The sequence below is a fragment of the Schistocerca americana genome, chromosome 2 (genome assembly GCF_021461395.2).
Source record: "Schistocerca americana isolate TAMUIC-IGC-003095 chromosome 2, iqSchAmer2.1, whole genome shotgun sequence".
Classification (NCBI taxonomy): Eukaryota; Metazoa; Arthropoda; class Insecta; order Orthoptera; family Acrididae; genus Schistocerca; species Schistocerca americana.
In genome coordinates this window covers 643961396-643987031 of record NC_060120.1, presented here as the reverse complement: position 1 = coordinate 643987031, position 25636 = coordinate 643961396, and the positions used below count along the sequence as shown (strand labels likewise).

At 41.3% G+C, this 25636-nt stretch overlaps 1 protein-coding gene across 1 annotated transcript in view; it reads left to right on the top strand.

The window, feature by feature from the left end:
* The window catches only part of LOC124594266 (sialin-like), a 197517-nt gene that overhangs the window by 83113 nt on the left and 88768 nt on the right, over positions 1-25636 (top strand). The window contains exon 5 of the mRNA XM_047132629.1: positions 15959-16043. Coding sequence (XP_046988585.1) covers positions 15959-16043 — 85 coding nt within the window. The remainder of the gene's footprint in view (positions 1-15958; positions 16044-25636) is intronic.

Sequence of the window (25636 nt, the reverse complement as noted above, 5' to 3'; positions counted from 1 at the left end):
ATCACAAGGAAAACTTTTCACTAACAGGTTCGACCATGCTGGTCCATGACTGTACAAATTCTTGTTAACAACATATTCTTCAACTTGATTTATTTTAGTTTTTAATGTGTCTAATTTATTGGTAAGATTTGATTCTAAACTGTCAACCTTTTTCTCAACATTACTGACTGCATTAACACTGTTTACTTTCAAGTCATTCAATTTTTCATCTAGTGATTCATTTTTATTTTGAAGTTCCTGAATTTCCCTGGCTCTGTTACTATTTTCAGCAATGAATTCACTTTCAAAAACAATTACTTTTTTCTCCACATTGTCTACCCTCGATTCTATCACCTTTAAGTTACCTTTCAGTGTATTTTTTACCTCAGTTAACTCAGTTTTTATTACATTTAATTACTTATTCAAATTCTCCCCTAACCTTTCGTCAATTTCAGCCCTCATTTCAGATCTTAAATTATTTATGTTTTCATTCTGCTTGCTCAAGAGCATAATTAATTCTAACCTATCAATTTTTGGATCCCCCCCACTATATCTTCCCCTGCATTAATTTTATCCATTATTAATTGTTAACAGAAAATGAACCACTAGAAATGACAATACCAAATTACAAAATCCGTTAGAGTTTTTACTGAACTTATAGCTGATGTCTTCTCCATCGGAATCCAGTCGTAGTGTTTATTTTAAATCCTTTGTCGTCCCATTGTTTTTTGCGTCCATTTTTCGTCCTGTGGTTGTCTCTTTAATATTTGATTGTCAGATTTTTGTCGATATTCTTCATAACAGGTTCACAGCGTACTTTTCCTGAAACACGTCTACAGTTAATTTTTGAATATTTAGTGCTGCCTATCCCGGCTGGAGCACCCACGTTCTAACAACCCTACCACAACATAGGTCAGAATTTAATCACGATTGTGGTGTTGCTCACGCTGCTAAGTACTGCATGTCCGGGCAACAACTAAGTTATTATGTGGCAGGTGTTATTAGAGCACAGTTCATAAAGTCATTTCATGTAATAATGAAAAAAAAACTAGACACTCATCTTTTCGTGTTTCCCACGCTAGTCTCGTCGTAAAATCATGGCTCAATCGTCGAAAATCTAGGTAGTGATGATTCCAAGCTCGGATGCAAAGAGGCCTAGGTTGTATTCTGCTATATTCAAAAGTTTTGTAGATACGCTTCACAAACCATTCTTGGAGATTAAACCTTTCAAAGTTAGCACAATAGTGATGTAAAAAAAAAAAAAAAATCAGCACTCCGAATTTAAGTTACACTTCCTTTTAATTGCTTTTATTGCAATATCACGCGACACACAAACATCACTTCACAATACAAAATATACTTGAAAACATCTTCCTCACAGTCACTGTTAAAGTTCACATTTTATAAGCTGACTACAATATGCGTCTTTCGAACATGACTCCAAGACTTGACCGTCTCAAGGTCCGACTCTCTAACAACTAACTAATAATCGCTTACGCGCCCAAAAATCAGAGTTACAGGTACGTCAAAGATAACAGTGACAAAAGAAAGAATACACATAAGAATAATATCATTGCAATATAAACATTTCGATGTATCACAGATGAATTCAAATCTGAATGTTGTCTCAGAAATATGTTAACTACTTCATGAAACACAGTAGAATATTACTGGTATCGACAGGTTCAGGTGAGGTGTCGTAATGGTTACGTAATTCAAGTACCATTACAACCCACACATCACTACATCCAGTTTTCCGAACGAGCTAGGAAATAAGGTTGAAAATGTGCGCATCTTGAACCATACCGTCTAAAATAACTGACAAAAACTTCCATTCATTATTACTCTTGGAATACGATGAAACATAACTTAATCTTTTCTAAAACGCTTGCTCATCTTTAATGTCAAACTTCGTTTGCTTAGTAAACTTCGTTTGCTTATGGCCCTCCAAAATAGTGATCAACGATTCGTTATCTACAGAATTAAACAAGAATCACAATTAACACAGTGTATTACATTAAAGTGCATGATAAATGGTTTGACAAACGTTGACAGTGATAAGCTAATGTCTTGGTACCCTGGACAAGGAATGTGGAAGATGATTCAGGTAAACGCATCCCAGAATAAAACAATTATATACGCGGAAGTTTTACCGATATTGCCGAAGGGTTAGTGTTTTGAAAAAGTGAAAGCTCTATGGGAGGGTGTGCATTTGCATCTGTGGCCGGGGTTGAAAGCATATTGAACGGCAAACTGGAAGCTAGTCTTCAGAATGAAGGCTGAAATTACTCAATCTCCGTGAAACTGACTCGACTGCCCTGCAATTCGTCTCGCTGATGCGGCTCGATCTCACCATGCTAATCTACAAGAGGAGGCTGAAGTGAGTGCAGGTTCAGCTATTGACTTCTATTGACAACTTGCATATGCATCTAAGTTCAAATCATCGGGAAAAAATGTGTAAGTCTGGATTTCCCTCTTTATGCAAGTCATCACTGAACACAAACACTACAAATAGTACCATTTTGATTTGCTGAGTGGTATACGCTATGAGCGCCAAAGCGTGAAAACTTACCTTAAAAGAAGCTGGCCTCCTTCTCTTACTCTCACTTGAGGCATTTAACCAGTAACACTCTACCTAACAGGTGGTGCTGAGAAACTGTGTCCTGTTCCCTCTCTGTGTGTCTGTCTATGGCCAATGAGGATGGACATCTGTAGCACAGCCGTATTTCTCTCTCCAATTTTTAAATTGCTTACGTTACCCGATCGCAGCTGTTTCTACATTGTGTTAAACATTTTGTTTAGCAGTGTCTGAGCGCAGTGGCGGCGTCTCTGTTCCCGCTCCATTCATGGATGTTGTAGCCAGTTGTGTGTATATTTCGAAGAAGTCCTGCTTTCTACCATACTGTTCGCAAAAGCGTACTTCTAGGTGTTCGCCGAAATGGCACGTTCCGCTTCTGCCCCACAGCGCTCATTAAAAGCAGACTCCGGTGTTCTGGCACCACGGGAGAAGCTATCTCTGTTGTGACCTTTAGTGTCCGGTGCCCAGAACAGCTCTTCAAAGCACTGGCCAGTCTGGTCATCTGGGGAGGACACCCGTCCGTGAGCCTCCTGCGAATTCGACCGAGGGCTGCTTCCCTCAGCGGATTTTATGACCTGCAGAGTGCCTGCTCGCTCGCAGCTAAGGACAACTTGCGTTCATGAAGGCTTCTTATTTGAGTAAACTGAGGTGTCACCGCCAGACACCACACTTGTTAGGTGGTAGCCTTTAAATCGGCCGCGATCCGTTAGTATACGTCGGACCCACGTGTCGCCACTATCAGTGATTGCAGACCGAGCGCCGCCACACGGCAGGTCTAATCTAGAGAGACTCCCTAGCACTCGCCCCAGTTGTACAGCCGACTTTGCTAGCGATAGTTCACTGACTAAATACGCTCTCATTTGTAGAGACGACAGTTTAGCATAGCCTTCAGCTACGTCATTTGCTACGACCTAGCAAGGCGCCATATTCAGTTACTATGTCTTCTGAACAGATAATATTGTGACTCATGTACCGTCAAGAGCGACGTTCATCATTAATGGATTAAAGTTAAGTATCAAACTAATTACGTCCGCTTTCTGAATTCTCATTCCTTGTCATGTTCCAGACCTCACGTCAGTATAGTTCTTCCCTCCTCACTCCAGCCTGCGTGAGCTCCTCTAGTAACACGGTGTTGGCTCTTCTGCCAACACAACATGAACATACCATTCAATATGCAAATATTATCAACATTAGTTAAGTACTGGCAATCACTGGTACTGATACACATTTTATTACTATTTTATCTTATTATTCCTGGTTTTACATTAACAATGGGACAGTTTGGGCAAAATGGTCTCGCAGGTTGCATAGCAATTTGTGAAGGATTCAGCAATGTTGAATCTGCCATTTAACAGAAGAGCAAGAAGCATTTATCCGAATGCGCCAGAAATCCGCAGTAGATTGAAAGTCTGTATTGATGACCAAGGGACATACTCCTCCCCTGTGGATGCCTGTGAGGTATATCTATCGAGTAGCCAACAAAAAATGAACCCTCGCTCCATTCGGACGCTCATGAAGTATATGTATGGAGTCGCCAACAGGAAATGGGAATTAGGACATAATTTTTTACACCCGCGTTATATTTGCTTCTAAGGCCGAAACCTTAATCTGTTAGATTTATTTACTCTGTTTTTGCTCTTTTATTTATTAGTAACGGCAATGACGAATAACTGTTGCTGCCACAGATACAAATGAGACACTTCCTTCAGTAGGAGGTGTTCTATTAGTTGAGAAATATCCAGACACGCTGCAATTAAGAGTCAATGTAGTAGGAATCATTTGTGTTGCTTTATGACCATATTTTTTAGAAGGCAAGTGTTTTAGTAATGTCTGAGTGCGCTACCAGTCGATCCGTTAAATGTAAGAACAACCTCAGTATAACAGACTGAGGTGATAAAAACTAAACTCCGCCAGAACAGGCCATGAAGGCCCAACGGTACCGACCGGCCGCCATGTCGTCCTCCGACCACAGGCGTCAATGGATACGGATGTCTACATCTACATATACACTGTGGCGGAGGCGAAGGAAAAAGGACTGTGTGAACGCCTCAAGACGAGCTCTAATTTCCCTTATCTTTGAATAGTGGTCATTGTGCGATTTGAAAGTTGGTGGTGTAATATATGCTCTACATCCTCGGCGAAGATCTGATTTTGGAATTTACTGAGCAGCCCCTTCCGTTTAGCGCGTCGTCTGTCTGCACGTGTGTCCCACTTCAAACTTTCTATGAGATTTGTAACGCTCTCGCGTTGGCTAAATGTACCAGTCACGAATCTTGCCGCTCTTCTTTGGACCTTCTCAATCTCTTGAATCAGACCCAACTGGTAAGGATCCCATACAGACGAACAATACTCTAAGACTGGACGATCTAAAGTATTGTAAGCAATCTCCTTTGTTGAAGGACTGCATCACTTCAGGATTCTACCAATAAACCGCAATCTAGAGTTCGCCTTACCCGTTACTTGTGTAATCTGATCATTCCATTTGAGATCACTTCGAATAGTCTCACCCAGATACTTGACGGATGTTACCGCTTCCAAAGACTGGGCATTTATTTTGTACTCGTACATTAATGTGGATTTTCGCTTTGTTATACGTAGTAGGTTACGTTTACTAATATTGAGAGATAACTGCCAGTCATTAGACTAGGCATTTATTTTCTGCAAATCCTCATTGATTTGTTCACAACTTTCGTATGATCCTACTTTCCTGTAGACTACAGCATCATCGGCAAACAGTCTAATGCCGCTGTCAACATCATTAACCAGACCGTTTGTGTAAATCGTAAAAAACAGCGGACTTATTACGCATGGAGGTGCAAATCATCACACAGCTCTCCCGACCGTTTTGTCAATTTACGAAACCGGAGCAGCTACTTCTCAGTCAAGTAGCTTCTCAATTTGCCTCACAAGGGCTGAGTGCACCCCGCTTGCCGACAGCGCTCAGTTCGCCTTACCCGTTACTTGTGTAATCTGATCATTCCATTTGAGATCACTTCGAATAGTCTCACCCAGATACTTGACGGAAGTTACCGCTTCCAAAGACTGGGCATTTATTTTGTACTCGTACATTAATGGGGATTTTCGCTTTGTTATACGCAGTAGGTTACATTTATTAATATTGAGAGATAACTGCCAGTCATTAGACTAGGCATTTATTTTCTGCAAATCCTCATTGATTTGTTCACAACTTTCGTATGATCCTACTTTCCTGTAGACTACAGCATCATCGGCAAACAGTCTAATGCCGCTGTCAACATCATTAACCAGACCGTTTGTGTAAATCGTAAAAAACAGCGGACTTATTACGCATGGAGGTGCAAATCATCACACAGCTCTCCCGGCCGTTTTGTCAGTTTACGAAACCGGAGCAGCTACTTCTCAGTCAAGTAGCTTCTCAATTTGCCTCACAAGGGCTGAGTGCACCCCGCTTGCCGACAGCGCTCGGCAGACTGGATGGTCACCCAGCTCGGCAGTGCTTAACTTCGGTGGTCTGACGGGAACCGATGCTACCACTGCAGCAAGGCCGCTGGCAACAGACTGAGTGATATAGATTTCTAAACTATTGTCATTATTTTAAAGTAGTCACAAAAAGGATATATACTACTATTACATATGACGTGGAAAATTATTATGTACGATTAATATCTTAGTATCGCTCAGAATGATCGAAAATAAGGGATATGGTTGAAAGGGTCCTATAGTGCCCTTTCATTATCATTGTATTTGCTTTCCAGTGCACTTTGAATCCTAGAAAACAATTCGGGTGTTTTCGTTGCCTAAATTTCGTACCAGAGAACACTGAGCTCTGATTCAACGTAGCCATAGCCTATTTATTTCTACGATTTGCAAACATCATATGGTTGTTATATTGGTTCTTTTCAGACTTACAAATGGGTATAAAACGCCATTATAAGTCTTCCATATTTCATATATAACCCAACTCACACTATGATTCTATAAAATGTTTATCCCTTGTTCTCCTATTCCAAAACTCTCTGGAATGCGTGAGTGAATGAATGTGGGTGTGTTTCATTTTGCTGTACGGGGGGTTAGTCTGCTGCAGAGAATCAGCAGTAGTCTTACAGAATGGCCCACCCTTTGTAGTTTTCAGGTAGGCAAAGAGGTTTGTTCCCTTTTTGTGAAAGTTACCGGTGTTAGGTTGGTGGCGGAAGCCTCATCTCTGGGTTTTCCTGGCCATGGGGTCGTATGGGAAAAGTTCTAGTGTCCGCTTCCAGCTCTCCGAGGGTCTGCAGCCCAGGTCTCTTCGAAGAAGGCTGAGTTGATATAACCGCGTGTCGCGTTGTCTGATAGGGAGGGGGAGCTTTTAGATTTTGGCCTCGCGTTTCGTCTTATAAAAATTGTTTTGCTGGGTCGCAGCAAGGAATCCAAGACTTTTGCAGACTTTCAGTTTGATTCCTAATGCAGACTTTGGTCCGTATGAAGAACGTATTAAGAGATTCTGTTATAAATGGTACGGCGTTTCACAAGCAATCGTACGTAGTTACCAGGCAACAGTAGTTATATAGGTGTCTTATATGAATATCTTATGAAATAAATAATTTTGTTTCAAGTCTTATCCAGTGACCGATGTTGCGTCTTCTTTACCTACGCCATTCACTTTGTAGTTTCCTTGCTAGCCCATCCGTAGCGTTTTCATCCTCACAGGTCCAATAACTAGTTTTCCTTTTTTATTTAAAACAAATTCTTTAGAGTAGATCTTGTTCCCAAGAATGTTGGTGCAAGCTGCTCTTATGCACAGTGTTCACGCACTTTTTACTTTATATTAATATTTGATTCATGTGAACAATCCCTGGATTATTTATAATTACATCACATTCTTTATGAGTGACATTACAATGAATGTTCTTTTACGAGTTTTTTCTTATTACTAAATTAATTAACTTTCCAACTCAGTCGAACCTCTTACTAGCCGTGTGGCTGGAGTTGGTGGCGACCCAATCTTTTACTTAGCTTTTAATGTCAGATAGCATTTCCACTTGCGTGTGGCTCTTTTAGCCATCTGGATATAGCTCAGAGCTCCACTCATTTCATAAATACCACTTAAGTGCACGTCTCTCACATGGTACCAGAAAGTAAAAATGGAAGAATATCGCACGTAAAAATATTTCAGTGTTCATAAAAAACTGAGGTGCGAAAAGTCATGTGATAGTGATATGCACATATACAGATGACTGTGGTATCGTGTACGCAAGGTATAAAAGGGCTGTGCGTTGGTGGAGCTGTCATTTGCTCTCGGGTGATTCATGTGAAAAGGTTTCCGACGTGATTATGGCCGCACGATATTCCATTTCGGAAAATGGTTAGGGAATTCAGTATTCAGAGATCCACAGTGTCAAGGATGTGCCGAGAACACAAAATTCCAGGCATTACCCCTCACCACGGACAACGCAGTGGCCAATTGCCTTCAGTTAACGAGCGAGAGCAGTGGCGTTTGCGTAGATTTATCATTGTTAACAGACAAGCAAGGCTGCGTGAAATAGCAGCAGAAATCAATGTGGGCCGTTCGACGAACGTATCCGTTAGGCCAGTGCCGCGAAATTTGGCGTTTATGAGCTGTGGCAGCAGACGACCGAAGCGAGTGCCTTTGCTAACAGCACAACATCGTCTGTAGCGTTTCTCCTGAGCTGCTGACCATAACGGTTGGATCCTAGACGACTGGAAAACATTGACATGTCGGATGACTCTCGATTACATTTGGTAAACACTGTTGCTACGGTTAGAGTGTGGCGCAGATCCCAAGAAGCCATGAACCTAAGCTGTCAACAAGGCACTGTGCAAGCTCGGGATGGCTACATAGTTGTGTGGGCTGACTTAACTTGAAATGGACAGGGTCCTCTGATCCAATTGAGCCGTACATTGACTGTAAATGTTTAGGTTGGGCTACTTGGAGACCATTTGCAGCCATTCATGGACCTTATATTCCCAAACCACGATCGATTTTTATGGATGATAGTACGCTACGTCAATGAGCCACAATTGTCCGCCTTTGGATTGATATTCTGGACAATTCGAGTGAATGTTTTGGCCATCCAGATCACATGAATCCCATCGAACATATCTGCAATGTAATCGAGAGGTCACTTCGTGGACAAAATCCTGCATCGGCAACACTTTGGCAGTTATGGACGGTGTGTACGTGTGTGTGTGTGTGTGTGTGTGTGTGTGTGTGTGTGTGTGTGTGTGTACAAATGTTATTTGGCATCGTAGTAAATTTGAAAATTTTGTTATAAGTTCGTATGGGACCAAACTGCTGAGGTCGTCGGTCACTAGACTTACACACTACTTAATGTAACTTAAACTAACTTACACTAACAGGGGAACCTCCCCATCGCACCCCCCTCAGATTTAGTTATAAGTTGGCACAGTGGATAGGCCTTGAAAAACTGAATACAGATCAATTGAGAAACCAGGAAGAAGTTGTGTGGAACTGTGAAAAAATAAGCAAAGTATACAAACTGAGTAGTTCATGGGAAGATATGCAACATCAAGGACACTGGGCCCGCAGGAGCGCCGTGGTCTCGTGGTAACGTGAGTAGCTGCGGAACGAAAGGTCCTTGGTTCAAATCTTCCATCGAGTGAAAAGTTTAATTTTTTATTTTCAGTTTATGTGACAAACTCTTATGTTTTCATCACTTTTTTGGGAGCGATTATCACATCCACAAGAAAACCTAAATCGGGCAAGGTAGAAGAATCTTTTTACCCATTCACCAAGTGTACACGTTAGGTGGGTCGACAACATATTCCTGTCATGTGACGCACATGCCGTCACCAGTGTCGTATAGAATATATCAGATGTGTTTGCCTGTGGAGGAATCGGTTGCCCTATGACCTTGCTATCAAATGTTTTCGGTTCCCATTGGAGAGGCACGTCCTTTCGTCTACTAATCGCACGGTTTTGCGATGCGGTCGCAAAACACAGACACTAAACTTATTACAGTGAACAGAGACATCAATGAACGAACGGACAGATAATAACTATGCAAAAATAAAGAAAGTAAAATTTTCACTCGAGGGAAGACTTGAACCAAGGACCTCTCGTTCTGCAGCTGCTCACGCTAACCACGGGACCACGGCGCTCCTGAGCTCACGATGTCCATGATGTTGCCTATGTCGCCCATGGACTACTCAGTTTGTATATTTTGCTTATTTTTTCACAGTTCCACACAACTTCTTCCTGTTTTCTCAATTGATCTGTGTTCAGTTTATCAAGGCCTAACCACTGTGCCAACTTATAACTAAATCTGAGGGGGGTGCGATGGGGAGGTTCCCTTGTAAGGACAACACACACACCCATCATCCCAAGGGAGGATTCGAACCTCTGTCGGGGGAAGCCTCACGAACTGTGGCAGGCGGCCTCGGACTACGCGGTTACCACGCACGGCATTGTAGTACATTTATTCAATTTCAGCATAGGATTATACAGCCAACCGGTTGCAAATAACTGTTTGGTACATTGACGTAGATTCTGGTACCTCTGGCGAAGTCTTCGTCAGAATGAAATTTTGAGAAACCGTAAAATTACATTGTGGGAAAGCAATGGTCAGAATTAAGAGCAGATGTGCTCAAGCCAACCAATAAGGAAAAACAAGTCAAGCCTTTGGCAGGTGTCGAAACATAAGTCAGTGTACCAAACAGTTATTTGCAACCGGTTGGCTGTATAATCCTATGATGAAACTAACATGCGGTTGCTGAAAAATAGCCATGTTTAAAACTTATTCAGTTCCTTGGATTTTCTCAATTAATGTGCCAAATAAATACGGTAATATGCAGAATACTGTGTTATTGTAGGCTTGTGTAGTAAAATTACTGCATGCCATAACTCAAAGTTCAATGTTTTTTGGGATATTTCCTGTTTGGGGTATTAGGAAACAATTGCACGGGTCTGCCACAGCATAATTTATAAAAACCGATACCCAACTATACAATGAAGTCTAGTACATAAAATAAATAATATTCCTTGTATTCCTGTAGTAAAAAAATAGCGAAATCTGACCTGTGACACGTCCCACAAACACTGCATTTTTCACATTGAAGCCTTACACCAGTTCCTTTTACATACAGGAACAAATTGTTAAACTGCGTGTGAAACTTGTGTACCATATACACAGTACTCCTAAACAGAATCTGCCTGTACTAATGCTGTAATGTGATGAGTGACATTCAAAATTAGCAGAGAGCTTACGAACAAACATGGTAATTTGAGACATTGCAGGACATTCTCACTTCTGATATGGTGTTATGCTGTGTAATGCTTTTAGGGAAGTTGATTTTTATTACTTGGTTGCTATACCTGGATACGATGTGACTTCATTCATATGATGAAATGGTTGGCACTAGTTACCGCTCTTGCTTGTGTGCTCTAGTGAAGGAATAGCGGTAAGCTTTAGCTGCGTTCAAAGGAAGAGGGTACCGATTTAAATGAGTGCAGTAAAAGCGTTTGGCGGCTGAGGGCCGAGGGGAGCGTTTTTTCTGCGGAACCTGGGTGAAAACGGTGCGGACTGCCGAGTTCCTCGGTCTCATTGTGCACAGACGTTGGACGGCGGCGGTCGGTCGGTAGCCGCGTCCAGGTAGGCTGACCAGCGCTGAGGAGTCGCTGTGCTATGGCCAGAACATTGGTGACTGGCAATAAAGCAGAATATGGGCCCTTGTTAGGCAGGGAGCCGATGAGCCGACTGTGTCTTTCTGCGAATTTCCGTGGGACAGATCAGTGGCGCCCAGACGTACAGACTCCGGTACAAAACACATTTGTGAAGGCACGAGGCTTTTAGGGGGTTTATCGCCGTTCTTTGGAAAGTCCGAAATGGACGCAACAGGGAGATAACGATCTTTTTATGGAGGGCTGTGGTTCCATCCAGGTCATGCTATTAGCAAAAGACATGGCGTAAACATATGGGAAAGAGGTCATGAAGCTGAATCTTTTTTCCTTTTCTCGCAATTAATTTTTAAAGCTACGGATTGGTCGAACCTGCGTACGTAGAGCAAGGGGCAGTCTCCCAGCTTCGAGTGCTGCGCTCCAGCTCGTGATTGGCTTGGGCTAAAGTGGGAATAGTCTAACAAGGGGAAGGCCTCAGACATGATCAACCGATTCGGCTCAAATTTGGCAGGTCGCTTGTGTACAACCTAAAACGAAGGACTCTTAAGATATTTTGGGTCAACACCCCCACGTTTTTGAGAAAATCACCCCTATAGGTTATGACGAGCAATCGACTCAAAATTGGAGGGATCGATAGATAATTGTAAATAGACCATTTTTCATCATCGGGTATGAGGCCTGCAAACGCAAACTTTTCCAGAAATCGAGGAAAGAAACTTTTACAACTGCCGCTTCTGTACCCACATGGTAAGCGCTTTTCGCCGACTCTTCGGAAGGAACAGTGTAGCTGTCGAAAGATTGCATTCATTAGATGTTCTTGGTTCCGTGAGTATATTTGTTTCGAATGTTTATATGACAACTACCATCCATCTAGTTGATCGAAGAAAACTGAGGACACATAACAGTGACTGGAAGAGCCATTGTAAAGTGATCTGGAGAAACATTTTAGTTGTTGACTATCCCAAGAGGAATGAGAAATTTATTTGCCTACCTTATTATTATTATTCCTTATTGATTTACTTACCTTATCAACCCTCCTATCCCTATCAATTGAGATATGGAAAAATAAAAACGAAAAGAAGAACATCCGCTAGATTTCTCAGATTCCCAGCCACTTACTTTCGCCGTTGCGCTATCTTTTTTTCTTTAATCTCATTTTGTTCGCTTTCGTTCGTTGAATCTGATAGGGGCGGACGTCATAAAACATCCGTTTAAGTTCGTTGTTGATCGATTAACTCAGTTTTTTTTATTACAGAGGGCAGCTAACCCTCTGACCGAACACGCTTTTTTTTTCTTTTTCTTCTTTATTTTGTTCGTCGTTGATCGTTGTGTTTGGTCGTTGCGGATGTCACAATGACATCCGTTCAAGTTCGTTTGTTGATCTTTCCACTCTGTTTTTTTATTGCAGAGGCCAACCGGCTCTCTGACCGAACACGCTGAGCTACCGTGCCGGCGATATCGGTGCTGTCGGCGAGAAGCGTTTACCATGTGGTTACAGAACGGCAGATGTAAAAGTTTCTTACCTCGATTTCTGGAAAAGTATGCGTTTTCGGACCCCATACCTGGTAATGAAAAATGCTCTATTAACAATTACCTATCGATCCCGCCAATTTAGAGTCGATTGCTCGTCATAACCTTTGGGGGTGATTTTCTCAAAAACGCGGGGGTGTTGACCCAAAACATCTTAGAGCCCTTCGTTTTAGGTTGTACACAAGCGACCTGCCAAATCTGAGCCGAATCGGTTGGCCGTGTCTGAGGCCTTCCCCTTGTAAGATGTAAATGTGCTAGGCTACCGAGATGGCGAGGAAAGCAGAGAGAAAGAGATGAGGTCTCGTGTACTGGCACTTCGCTAGTAATGGACTGCAGGTCTTTTCCTTAAATGGTGACACTTGTGCCCTTTGCTAATGTGCCACTTAGAGCCTGTGCCAGTCACCATCTGAACTGTCAGAGGTACTTCTTCTAGCATCACACACACACGAGTGATGCGTCGGTGTACTTATTTGGTTTGAGTCGGCCGTCTAAACATTTGACATATTCTGTCATGCGCAATCATGGCACGGAGTCAAATTGGTTTGGCAGACCAGCAAATGGGTCCATCTGCACACTGGGATCCACCAGGGTTTCAGAAGCTCATAAGGAAGTGCCTGCATTCCGAATTAGCCGAACGCAAGACCGCGTACTTGCATTTTTTCGGACGCGTGCCATTAATAACAGAAGGCTGCCGTAAAGTCTTGATTAGGACTGAAAGTAGGAAGCTTGCAAATTTTACCGTTCCGTTAATCATGTTGGAAGTTTCCATAAAAAATCAGAATATTTCTTTTGCGTCAGTTAAATCCGTCAGAATATAAATATAATAGGTACAAATTTTTGCAGGGATTTTATATACTTTTAGTCACATCTAATACTTTAAATTTATCGTGAAACTAAATCTAAATCATCGTCACATTCAATACTGGAATATTGATTTACAGTAGGAGCTGTAGTAGTACTTTTGCTTTTTCCAACCTTATTTCTTATTTTGAGGTAATTCGTGTGAATAACAAGTTTTTCCACTTCACTTTAGCACTCATCGTATATTTAAAATTGCATTTACGTATTTATGTTAATTTTCTTTCTTGGTTTAGATTTTAGAACATTCATGTCTGTAAAAACTCATTTGACTTAAGCATTCGAATAAGGTAACAACAAAATCGAAAAAGCGAAATCACACAATTACTCGAATCGATTTTTGGCAGTTGCATCTTCATACTGTTTAACCTCTGACCAGATTTCTAAGGCGTTCTCTACTTCTTTCCACATCGTAAGGTTTATAGCTTGCCATTGCATTCCTATAAGCCATATTTATTTAAGTAAAAGTTGCAAATTGGACAACAGGGAAATTAAAGATCGTTTGTGAGCTTTCAGTCTGTTTCTATAAGACAGTACCGATGAACTTCAGCATTACCAGGTAATGTGGAACAAAGAGAAAAAATATATCGCAGTTAATAGCTTGACGCTGAAAATAAATCAGTAATATGTTATGATTATTCGAATCCGAAACCAAGGGAGAGTTCTGGGTCTTACTAATTTTGAACCCTTATAGTTACGGGATAAATGTTCGGACGCGATGAGCACTATAGAGACCAAGAACACGATTAATGTCCATAAATACATGAACGATTTATATGAATCAGCATTAGCTTCAAAGTTTTTGTTACACTTACAACTCTTCTAATATAAGGCATAAAAGTTAAAATAATGCTTTCATCTTTGTACGTGTTATATAATAATTCACTATTATAATTTCAAAACGTTTCTCAGTTCACTCCACTGGTTTAATATCCTTCCTATAGCCGAATACACCATCGCCACAGTTGCACAAGCTCCTAACGATTTTTAATGGATCGCGACCTTCATTAATCGTTCCGTACAGTTCTTTATACTCAGTCTAGCGAACCGATGATTGAGCGAACTAGTTATATGTCTCGGAAACCATAAATTATAGATTTATGGGCCAAGTCGCTTCTGAGGAAACATGCATCGAGCAAGAACAAGTCCTGGAATGTCTTTTTTTTTAGTTTTGCATGTACACCATTATTTACTTCCATCATAACACAAGTATTGTCTGCTTCGATGCCAATAATATTTTTATGGTCCAAATCAAATTCCTCTAAGGTGTCTGTTGCTGCACAAACAATACGGTTTGCAGTACTTTCACTTAAGGGTGCGAGATTTAAAAATGAAGTGTTTCCTTTCTTTAATATACGTTACCACAATACCAAGAAACTTCGATACGCTAATGTCAATAGACTGAATTCTCCATCTCCAAATTCAATGTCTAAATATTTTTTATAATCATGCAACATTTGGTCCGGTACAGTTGCACGTCTTTAGCCCCTTCGGAATCGCCACTCACTGTTTTTAAGAACTGTCCTAAATGATCCTCAGCTAACAGGCTGCAGTGCTCAGCAAGAAAAAGGGAGGTTTATGCTTCACATGATTTCGTTTTCACTTGGTTCGTTTTTGGCGAATCATTAACATTTCGGGGCGTTGGCTCTAACAATTTCCAGTTCTCAATGTGCTTCACTGGAATTATGTGATCTTTTAAAACTGAATATTTGTTATTGCTACACCGACAAAATTTATACTCTGAAATGATTCTAAGAATTCGCTGCGAAACTTTTGGTTGTATTGTTCTTTAGAGATTTTTAAGACATAACGCAACGAACACACTAAAAACTGAAAGCTAATTTTACTTTCGTTTAGCGAGACTCGACAATCCAAGTATCGTCGGTCTGCCAACTTCTGAGCGAACAGTGAGCCATGATCAATGAACGTGTAACTGAAGGCGGATTTTTCAGTAGGAAAGAACTTAACAATTTCTGTAAAAAAAAAAAAAAAGAAATCCGCCAGTCGTTAAAAATTGTTTCGTGTTCCGTGAGCCTGACCCGTTAGACGTGAGGGAAACTACGTTAAGTTTAAACAATGTAGACAAACCTTACGTCATACATGAGCCACGTGATTTGGGAGGCAAAAAATATTGATGAAGAAAATCCTGTTTTGCACATCTGAACGCTCACTCCTTAGGTATTCCTATTGTATGCTTGCTTCACAGAGTTTGCTTAATAAATCGCGATTGTATATGCTGTGCATGTATTGTGTTATTTTAAAAATCTAATTGTCTTTACTGAACCTAGTAAGCGGTTCTAATGTGTGTATTGTTTCTGGCGAAAAGGCAATGAAATTAAATTTAAAAGCAAGTCTAGTGGTAAATAATCGTATGCTGTCGAACACGACGTCTGTTAAAGGGTATGGCGTGGCCGGCGATGCACTGCCTGATAGCGCGGTGGGTGCCTCCCAACGACAGGAGTAAGTTCGTCAGCGCCTACCTGGGTGAGTGCCGTAACTTTATTCTAGATTTTCTTCTAGGTCTCTACCTTTAAGCTTTTCGCACGTTCCCAGACATGCTTTACAGAAATGTGCTGTATTCAAATTCCCAAAAATTGTGCTCGCATTACAAGGTATGAGTGCACGCGAAACAACATTAAACTTTGTCAATCTGTGTCAAGTGTCAGCGTTATCGACGAACTCAGAGGCTATTTACGAGCAGTTTGCTGTAAGACAGTTCTTACGCACTGCCGGAAAATGTCTTGTGCAGTGTCTGGGACGAAACAATCGACACGAGGGCTGTAAATTTGTGTATACACCAAATATGTTCTACTAGCGATGACTTTCTTCGAAGTAGCACCCAGCTGAGTCCACATTCTGCATTACATCCTTTCACTACTCGAAGGATTTCTGCATGCAGATTTCTTGGAATTTGTTTTATAGCAAACTGCATGTTCATTGTCGCTGAGACGGACCATTTTGATGAACTGTGGCACAGGGTAAAGTCAGTAAACATCGAAAAACCTCACACACTAATATTAGTGTCTTTTGTTAATAATGCGAGCAATCTCGTTTCTTTTTGGCATACTTTGTAAACCAGGACTACGGATATTTGCAAAAAATTGAGAGGACAGTTGTTTTACAACAGTATATGTGAAGACAATGGAATGTATATGAGCACAATTAATACTTGAAAACATTTGGAAAATGCATCATTGTAAGATTTACAGGCTTCTGTTCCAATGCAATGGCGCTTTCTATATGGGTTCATTTCTTTGCTTTCGTAATATGAACCGCACTCTCAGTATTAACTGAAAATGTATGTGCTGTTGTAAACAAAGGAGTAAGTCAGAAATTTTCATTTCGATTGTATATATTTTCTTTCCATTGCAAAGTAAAAAGAAAAATATGCTGTGCAGCATGAGCAATTCAAGTATGTACTTGGAGCATGAGTGGTGCATTTTCAGACTGTGTAGTGTTGAAGCGCGTCCGGTACAACCAGATACTGTACGTCTTCCTCTCTCTTTTCCGTATCTATTTTACACACACACACACACACACACACACACACACACACACACACACACACACACAATCACTATGTTGTCGTCTGACATGCACTTTGCTACGCCGTGCTGTAATTTTCCATTAAAGCACGTAACGTTGTAAAATAGTTTTGATTTAAAATGATTTAGTTGTTTAGTCCAAGAGAGCAGCCAGTGGTAAATGTTGCAGAACACTTACCATAGATAACCCGATACAGTGCTGAAAGTTACAAAGTGGTTTGTCACCATCAGGGGACTGCTATGTATAATGAGTTATTGGAATACAACAGAAATATTCCTCACGCTGTTTACAATTGTAGTTTCTCAAAAAACTAGTTTTTAGCCACTACAAAATAACAAATGAATGAAATTTTGAATTGTAATCGACAAATAAAACTAATGTGAAAGGGAAGCAAAGTTTCAAATTATTATCTCAAAATCAAGGTTACTGAAGAGAAACTTTAGAAGTGTTTAGAAGTGTTTGAGTAATCTCCAGGGTTCATTAGAAGTGATTTAGGGGAAATGGAAAATGTAAATCAAACTGGGCAAATGAAGATTTGAGCCATGTTCTTCTCGAATACCAGTTAAGTGTCGCATCAATAGAGCTGAGTCTGTCAGATAAATTGTTTATGTGTGTGTCTTGAAAACCTTTGTAGTTCTAATATGTTGGCACTTCAACGTTTTCTATCCTGTGTACTGTACTAGGTTCTACTAGAAAAGAAATCTTGGGTTCATAATTTTACCCACAGTAGCTATTGTGAGTGATATGTATTCATAAAATACAAAGGAATGAACGTCAGTCTTCAATTACAAACAAGATTTTTATTTAATGTGGAATGCATGCAAGGGCCAGAAGTCCTATCCTAATATAGACATGGGTAAGTAAAGTATCCTGTTGTGGGATGGTGCACGTAGAAAGCAAGAAGGGTGCCCAGGTAGTAACGAAAGTTAGAACTTCATTTGTACAAAGAAACACACAATAACATGAACAACATAACAGTTTCACAGTGAAAATAACGTAAAGATCGTCCTGATCTATTAAAAGAAATGTCACTCATACATTAGAATTAGGTGAGAGACAGAGACAGAGAGAGAGAGAGAGAGAGAGAGAGAGAGGCAGCACTCTATCTGTCACAGTTGGTGTCACTGCCCTATGCTGGGTCGGAATCTGTTGCACTATTGTTGTCTGGGTACGGAGATTCCTGGTAACAGAGGCCGGATTCGCACTGGTCAAGAGCTGCAACAAGCGGCCTTATATGTTCCACTCGGCGCATTAATACCAGGCATTTGGCCCGTATGGCGTAGCTAGCGAATGCAAGGTAGTACCGGCTGTGTCCGTCACCGTGGCGACCTCATTACGGCAGCCAATGCCGCAGTGAAGTGGAGCTGCATCGGAGGCAGGCGTCTCACAGGGCGGCAACCCGCAAGATTTTGTTGCGTGGCGTGTAGCTGTATCATCAGACGTCAGCTGTACGCTGCAGTAACATGTTGTATACGAAGTGGTTATAATTAATTAAAGTGCACCTACTCACGGAGATCCAGTGTGCACTGTAATTGTCGTATGGCAGCGAAACTTGGTGGATATGCTACTGCGTCAATGTTTTTGTTGTTGTGGTCTTCAGTCCTGAGACTGGTTTGATGCAGCTCTCCATGCTACTCTATCCTGTGCAAGCTTCTTCATCTCCCAGTACTTACTGCAACCTACATCCTTCTGAATTACAATGTCATCGGCAAACCTCAAGATTTTAATACCTACTCCGAATTTTTCTTTTGTTTCCTTTACTGCTTGCTCAATATACAAATTGAATAACATCGGGGAGAGGCTACAACCCTGTCTCACTCCCTTCCCCATCACTGCTTCCCTTTCATGCCCCTCGACTCTTATAACTGCCATCTGGTTTCTGTACAAATTGTAAATAGCCTTTCGCTCCCTGTATTTTACCCCTGCCACCTTTAGAATATGAAAGAGAGTATTCCAGTCAAAATTGTCAAAAGCTTTCTCTAAGTCTACAAATGCTAGAAACGTAGGTTTGCCTTTCCTTAATCTAGCTTCTAAGAGAAGTCGTAAGGTCAGTATTGCCTCACGTGTTCCAACATTTCTACGGAATCCAAACTGATCATCCCCGAGGCCGGCTTCTACCAGTTTTTCCATTCGTCTGTAAAGAATTCGCGTTAGTATTTTCCAGCTGTGACTTATTAAACTGATAGTTAGGTAATTTTCACGTCTGTCACCACCTGCCTTCTTTGGGATTGGAATTATTATATTCTTCTAGAAGTCTGAGGGTATTTCGCCTGTCTCATACATCATGCTCACCAGGTGGTAGAGTTTTGTCACGACTGGCTCTTCCAAGGTCGTCAGTAGTTCTAATGGAATGTTATCTACTCCCGGAGCCTTGTTTCGACTCACGTCTTTCAGTGCTCTGTCAAACTTTTCACGCAGTATTGTATCTCCCATTTCATCTTCATCTACATCCTCTTCCATTTCCATAATATTGTCCTCAAGTACATTGCCCTTGTATAGACCCTTTATATACTCCTTCCACCTTTGTGGTTTCCCTTCTTTGCTTAGAACTGGGTTTCCATCTGAGCTGTTGATATTCATACAAGTGGTTCTCTTTTCTCCAAAGGTCTCTTTAATTTTCCTTTAGGCTGTATCTATCTTACCCCTGGTGAGATAAGCCTCTACATCCTTACATTTGTCCTCTAGCCATCCCTGCTTAGCCATTTTGCACTTTCTGTCGATCTCATTTTTGAGACGTTTGTATTCCTTTTTGCCTGCTTCACTTACTGCATTTTTATATTTCCTCCTTTCATCAATTAAATTCAATATTTCTTCTGTTACCCAAGGATTTCTACTAGCCCTCGTCTTTTTACCTACTTGATCCTCTGCTGCCTTCACTACTTCATCCCTCAGAGCTACCCATTCTTCTTCTACTGTATTTCTTTCCCCCATTCCTGTCAATTGTTCCCTTATGCTCTCCCTGAAACTCTCTACAACCTCTGGTTCTTTCGGATTATCCAGGTCCCATCTCCTTAAATTCCCACCTTTTTGCAGTTTCTTCAATTTTAATCTACAGTTCATAACTAATAGATTGTGGTCAGAGTCCATATCTGCCCCTGGAAATATCTTACAGTTTAAAACCTGGTTCCTACATCTCTGTCTTACCATTGTATAATCCATCCGATACTTTTTAGTATCTCCAGGCTTCTTCCATGCATACAACCTTTCATGATTCTTGAACCAAGTGTTAGCTATGATTAATTTATGCTCCGTGCAAAATTCTACCAGGCGGATTCCTCTTTCATTTCTTCCCCCCAATCCATATTCACCTACTATGTTTCCTTCTCTCCCTTTTGCTACTCTCGAATTCCAGTCACCCATGACTATTAAATTTTCGTCTCTCTTCACTACCTGAATAATTTCTTTTATGTCATCGTACAATTCATCAATTTCTTCATCATCTGCAGAGCTAGTTGGCACATAAACTTGTACTACTATAGTAGGCATGGGCATCGAGTCTATCTTTGCCACAATAATGCGTTCACTATGCTGTTTGTAGTAGCTTACCCGCACTCCTATTTTTTTATTCTTTTTTAAACCTACTCCTGCATTACCCCTATTTGATTTTGTATTTATAACCCTGTATTCACCTGACCAAAAGACTTGTTCCTCCTGCCACCGAACTTCACTAATTCCCACTATATCTAACTTTAACCTATCCATTTCCCTTTTTAAATTTTCTAACCTGCCTGCCCGATAAGGGATCTGACATTCCACTCTCCGATCCGTAGAACGCCAGTTTCCTTTCTTCTGATAACGACGTCCTCTTGAGTAGTCCCCGCCCGGAGATCCGAATGGGGGACTATTTTACCTCCGGAATATTTTATCCAAGAGGACGCCATCATCATTTAACCATACAGTAAAGCTGCATGCCCTCGGGAAAAATTACGGCTGTAGTTTCCCCTTGCTTTCAGCCGTTCGCAGTACCAGCACAGCAAGGCCGTTTTGGTTAGTGTTACAAGGCCAGATCAGTCAATCATCCAGACTGTTGCGCCAGCAACTACTGAAAAGGCTGCTGCCCGTCTTCAGGAACCACACGTTTGTCTGGGCTCTCAACAGATACCCATCTGTTGTGGTTGCACCTACGGTACAGCCATCTCTATCGCTGAGGCACTCAAGCCTCCCCACCAACGGCAAGGTCCATGGTTCATGGGGGGACTGCGTCAACGTGGAACCAATTTACGCTGGAAAAAAAATGAGTTACAGTTGTGGCCACCAGGTGCAAATCTAGCGCTGTCACTATATGGAGATATGGTAGACACACTGGTATTTGACAAGCCATAACGCGAGTAACGAGTATAGTTGTCGGAAAGAGAGACCGTGTGCTGTTAGTGAAACCGTTTCATGTGAATAGCAGCAATTAAAGTGCTGAATTGAGAGATTATTGTCACCTGGAAGGTCCGAGGAGAGGTGCAGCGTTCAAATGGATTAAAGAAGATGATAATGACATTTTGAAACAGAAGTGGGCTTGATATGACGCCTGGAAGAGGAAGGCGTTCTACCCTGGAGGAAGTTATTGATGAGTTTGCTGTTGCTGTAACTGACTATGCAATATTTATTCCGGGTAGTGCTACTGCTCATGCAGTGTCGCGAAAATTGTCCATCCCATCGCCCACAGTACAGAAAGTTTTGTGGTCTATTTTACACCGGTACCCGTACGAGACCCAGACCGTGCAACAACTGAAACCTCATGGTCTACAGCAGCATTCTGAATTTGCTCTTCGGTGTCTGGGACGGATCGAAACTGATGACGCGACCAGGCAATATTCTATGCAGTGACAAGGCACATTTCACAGTACAGGGTGCAGTCAACACAGAGAACCGTCGAGATTGGGGTAGTGTTAAACCGTGTGTTGCACACGAAGAGCCATTGATCTCTCCGTATGTAAGTGTTTGGTGTGGATACCCAATCAGCTTCGCTCCCGGTCCATTCTTCTTTGACGAGAATACACCCAAAGGGCGTGTCAGGCATACCGTGATGTCAGCATGTTATCGTAACCACCTTGTGATTCCTGCTTTGGAGAAGCACGACTGTGTGGAAATCACTGCTGTCATGAGATTTGGGCAACACCTCATGTGTCTCATCCAGTGAAAGATCAGCTTACTGCGTACTTCAATGAAAGCGTTATCTCCAGAGGTTTTCCAGATGTGTGGGCTGCAGGATCAACTGATCTGAATCCATGTGACTTTATCTTTGGGGATATCTAAAACAATGCATTTACTACAGACACTTTCGGTCTATACCTGATCTCAAGGCTAATAAACAGGAACACAGTGCTCAGATTCCAATGAATTTGTATAAGCAACTGGTGATCATGTCATTTTGCAGATTAAGCATCTCGTAGACCTCTCTGGTGCTCATACTGAACAAATTGTGAACTGTGGTTAATAATAAAATCAACATTTATGTCTTTCTCACCCGTTGACATTTTCTGTCCACGTCCCATTCCTAAACCATTGCATGTGGAAATATTTATATACGTCTTTCTTGCATTCACAGCGCTAGATTTGCACCTGTCGGCCAAAACTAGAACTAAGTTTTTCCAGCATAAATCGGTTCCGCTTACAGCCCACACAGGACCTCTGAGGGTAGCTGAAATTTAATTATAACGGTCGGTATATGTGTATTACTCGATAAAGTGACCCATAGTCCCGGGCCTAGTGGTAAATAAACTGGGAACATGAGCTGATACTTTCATATTTCAGTCCAACCTTCAAAGTGTCGTGTGGTGTTCCTTCACAGTGCATGAATGAGAAGTGATAGCGCGCATGCAGCTTTACTGTATGGTTAAATGATGATGGCGTCCTCTTGGGTAAAATATTCCGGAGGTAAAATAGTCCCCCATTCGGATCTCCGGGCGGGGACTACTCAAGAGGACGTCGTTATCAGAAGAAAGGAAACTGGCGTTCTACGGATCGGAGAGTGGAATGTCAGATCCCTTAATTAGGCAGGTAGGCTAGAAAATTTAAAAAGGGAAATGGATAGGTTAAAGTTAGATATAGAGGGAATTAGTGAAGTTCGGTAGCAGGAGGAACAAGACTTTTGGTCAAGCGAATACAGAGTTATAAATACAAAATTAAACAGGGTGTAATGCAGGAGTAGGTTTAATAATGAATAAAAAATAGGGGTGCGGGTAAGCTACTACAAACAGCATAGTTAACGCATTATTGTGGCCAAGATAGACACGAAGCCCACGCCTACTACAGTAGTACAAGTTTATGTGCCAATTAGCTCTGCAGATGATGAAGAAATTGAAGAAATGTATGATGAAATAAAAGAAATTATTCAGATAGTGAAGGGAGACGAAAATTAAATAGTCATGGGCGACTGGAATTCGGTAGTAGGAAAAGGGAGAGAAGGAAACATAGTAGGTGAATATGGATTGGGGGGAAGAAATGAAAGAGGAAGCCGCCTGATAGAATTTTGCACAGAGCACAACTTAATCATAGCTAAAACTTGGTTCAAGAATCACAAAAGAAGGTTGTATACATGGAAGAAGCCTGGAGATGCTGACAGGTTTCAGATAGATTATGTAATGGTAAGACAGAGATGTAGGAACCAGGTTTTAAACTGTACGATATTTCCAGGGGCAGATGTGGACTCTGACCACAATCTATTGGTTATGAACTGTAGATTAAAACTGAAGAAACTGCAAAAAGGTGGGAATTTAAGGAGATGGGACCTGGATAAACTGACTAAACCAGAGGTTGTAGACAGTTTGAGGGAGAGTATAAGGGAACAATTGACAGGAACGGGGGAAAGAAATACAGTAGAAGAAGAATGGGTAGTTTTGAGGGATGAAGTAGTGAAGGCAGCAGAGGATCAAGTAGGTAAAATGAGGAGGGCTAGTATAAATCCTTGGGTAAAAGAATAAATACTGAACTTAATTGATGAAAGGAGAAAATATAAAAATGCAGTAAATGAAGCAGGCAAAAAGGAATACAAACATCTCAAAAATGAGATCGACAGGAAGTGCAAAATGGCTAAGCAGGGATGGCTAGAGGGCAAATGTAAGAATGTAGAGGCTTATCTCACTAGGGGTAAGATAGATACTGCCTACAGGAAAAATAAAGAGACCTGTGGAGAAAAGAGAACCACTTGTATGAATATCAACAGCTCAGATGGAAACCCAGTTCTAAGCAAAGAAGGGAAACCACAAAGGTGGAACTAGTATATAGAGGGTCTATACAAGGGCGATATACTTGAGGACAATATTATGGAAATGGAAGAGGATGTAGATGAAGATGAAATGGGAGATATGATACTGCGTGAAGAGTTTGACAGAGCACTGAAAGACCTGAGTCGAAACAAGGCTCCGGGAATAGATAACATTCCATTAGAACTAGTGACGGCCTTGGGAGAGCCAGTCCTGACAAAACTCTATCATCTGGTAAGCAAGATATATGAGACAGGAGAAACACCCTCAGACTTCAAGAAGAATATAATAATTCCAATCCCAAAGAAAGCAGGTGTTGACAGATGCGAAATTAACAGAACTATCAGTTTAATAAGCCACAGCTGCAAAATGCTAACGCGAATTCTTTACAGACGAATGGAAAAACTGGTAGAAGCCGACCGCGGGGAAGATCATTTTGGATTCCGTAGAAATGTTGGGACACGCGAGGCAATACTGACCCTACGACTTATCTTAGAAGCTAGATTAAGGAAAGGCAAACCTACACTTCTGGCATTTGTAGACTTAGAGAAAGCTTTTGACAATGTTGAATGGAATACTCTCTTTCAAATTCTAAAGGTGGCAGGGGTAAATTACAGGGAGCGAAAGACTATTTACAATTTGTACAGAAACCAGATGGCAGTTATAAGAGTCGAGGGACACGAAAGGGAAGCAGTGGTGGGGAAGGGAGTGAGACAGGGTTGTAGCCTCTCCCCGATGTTATTCAGTCTGTATATTGAGCAAGCAGTAAAGGAAACAAAAGAAAAATTCGGAGTAGGTATTAAAATCCATGCAGAAGAAACAAAAACTTTGAGGTTCGCCGGTGACATTGTAATTCTGTCAGAGATAGCAAAGGACTTATAAGAGCAGTTGAACGGAATGGACAGTGTCTTGGAAGGAGGATATAAGATGAACATCAACAAAAGCAAAACGAGGATAATGGAATATAGTCGAATTAAATCAGGTGATGCTGAGGGAATTAGATTAGGAAATGAGACACTTAAAGTAGTAAATAAGTTTTGCTATTTGGGGAGCAAAATAACTGATAATGGTCGAAGTAGGGAGGATATAAAATGTAGACTGGCAATGGCAAGGAAAGAGTTTCTGAAGAAGAGAAATTTGTTAACATCGAGTATAGATTTAATTGTCAGGAAGTCGTTTCTGAAAGTATTTGTATGGAGTGTAGCCATGTATGGAAGTGAAACGTGGGCGATAAATAGTTTGGACAAGAAGAGAATAGAAGCTTTTGAAATGTGGTGCTACAGAAGAATGCTGAAGATTAGATGGGTAGATCACATAACTAATGAGGCGGTATTG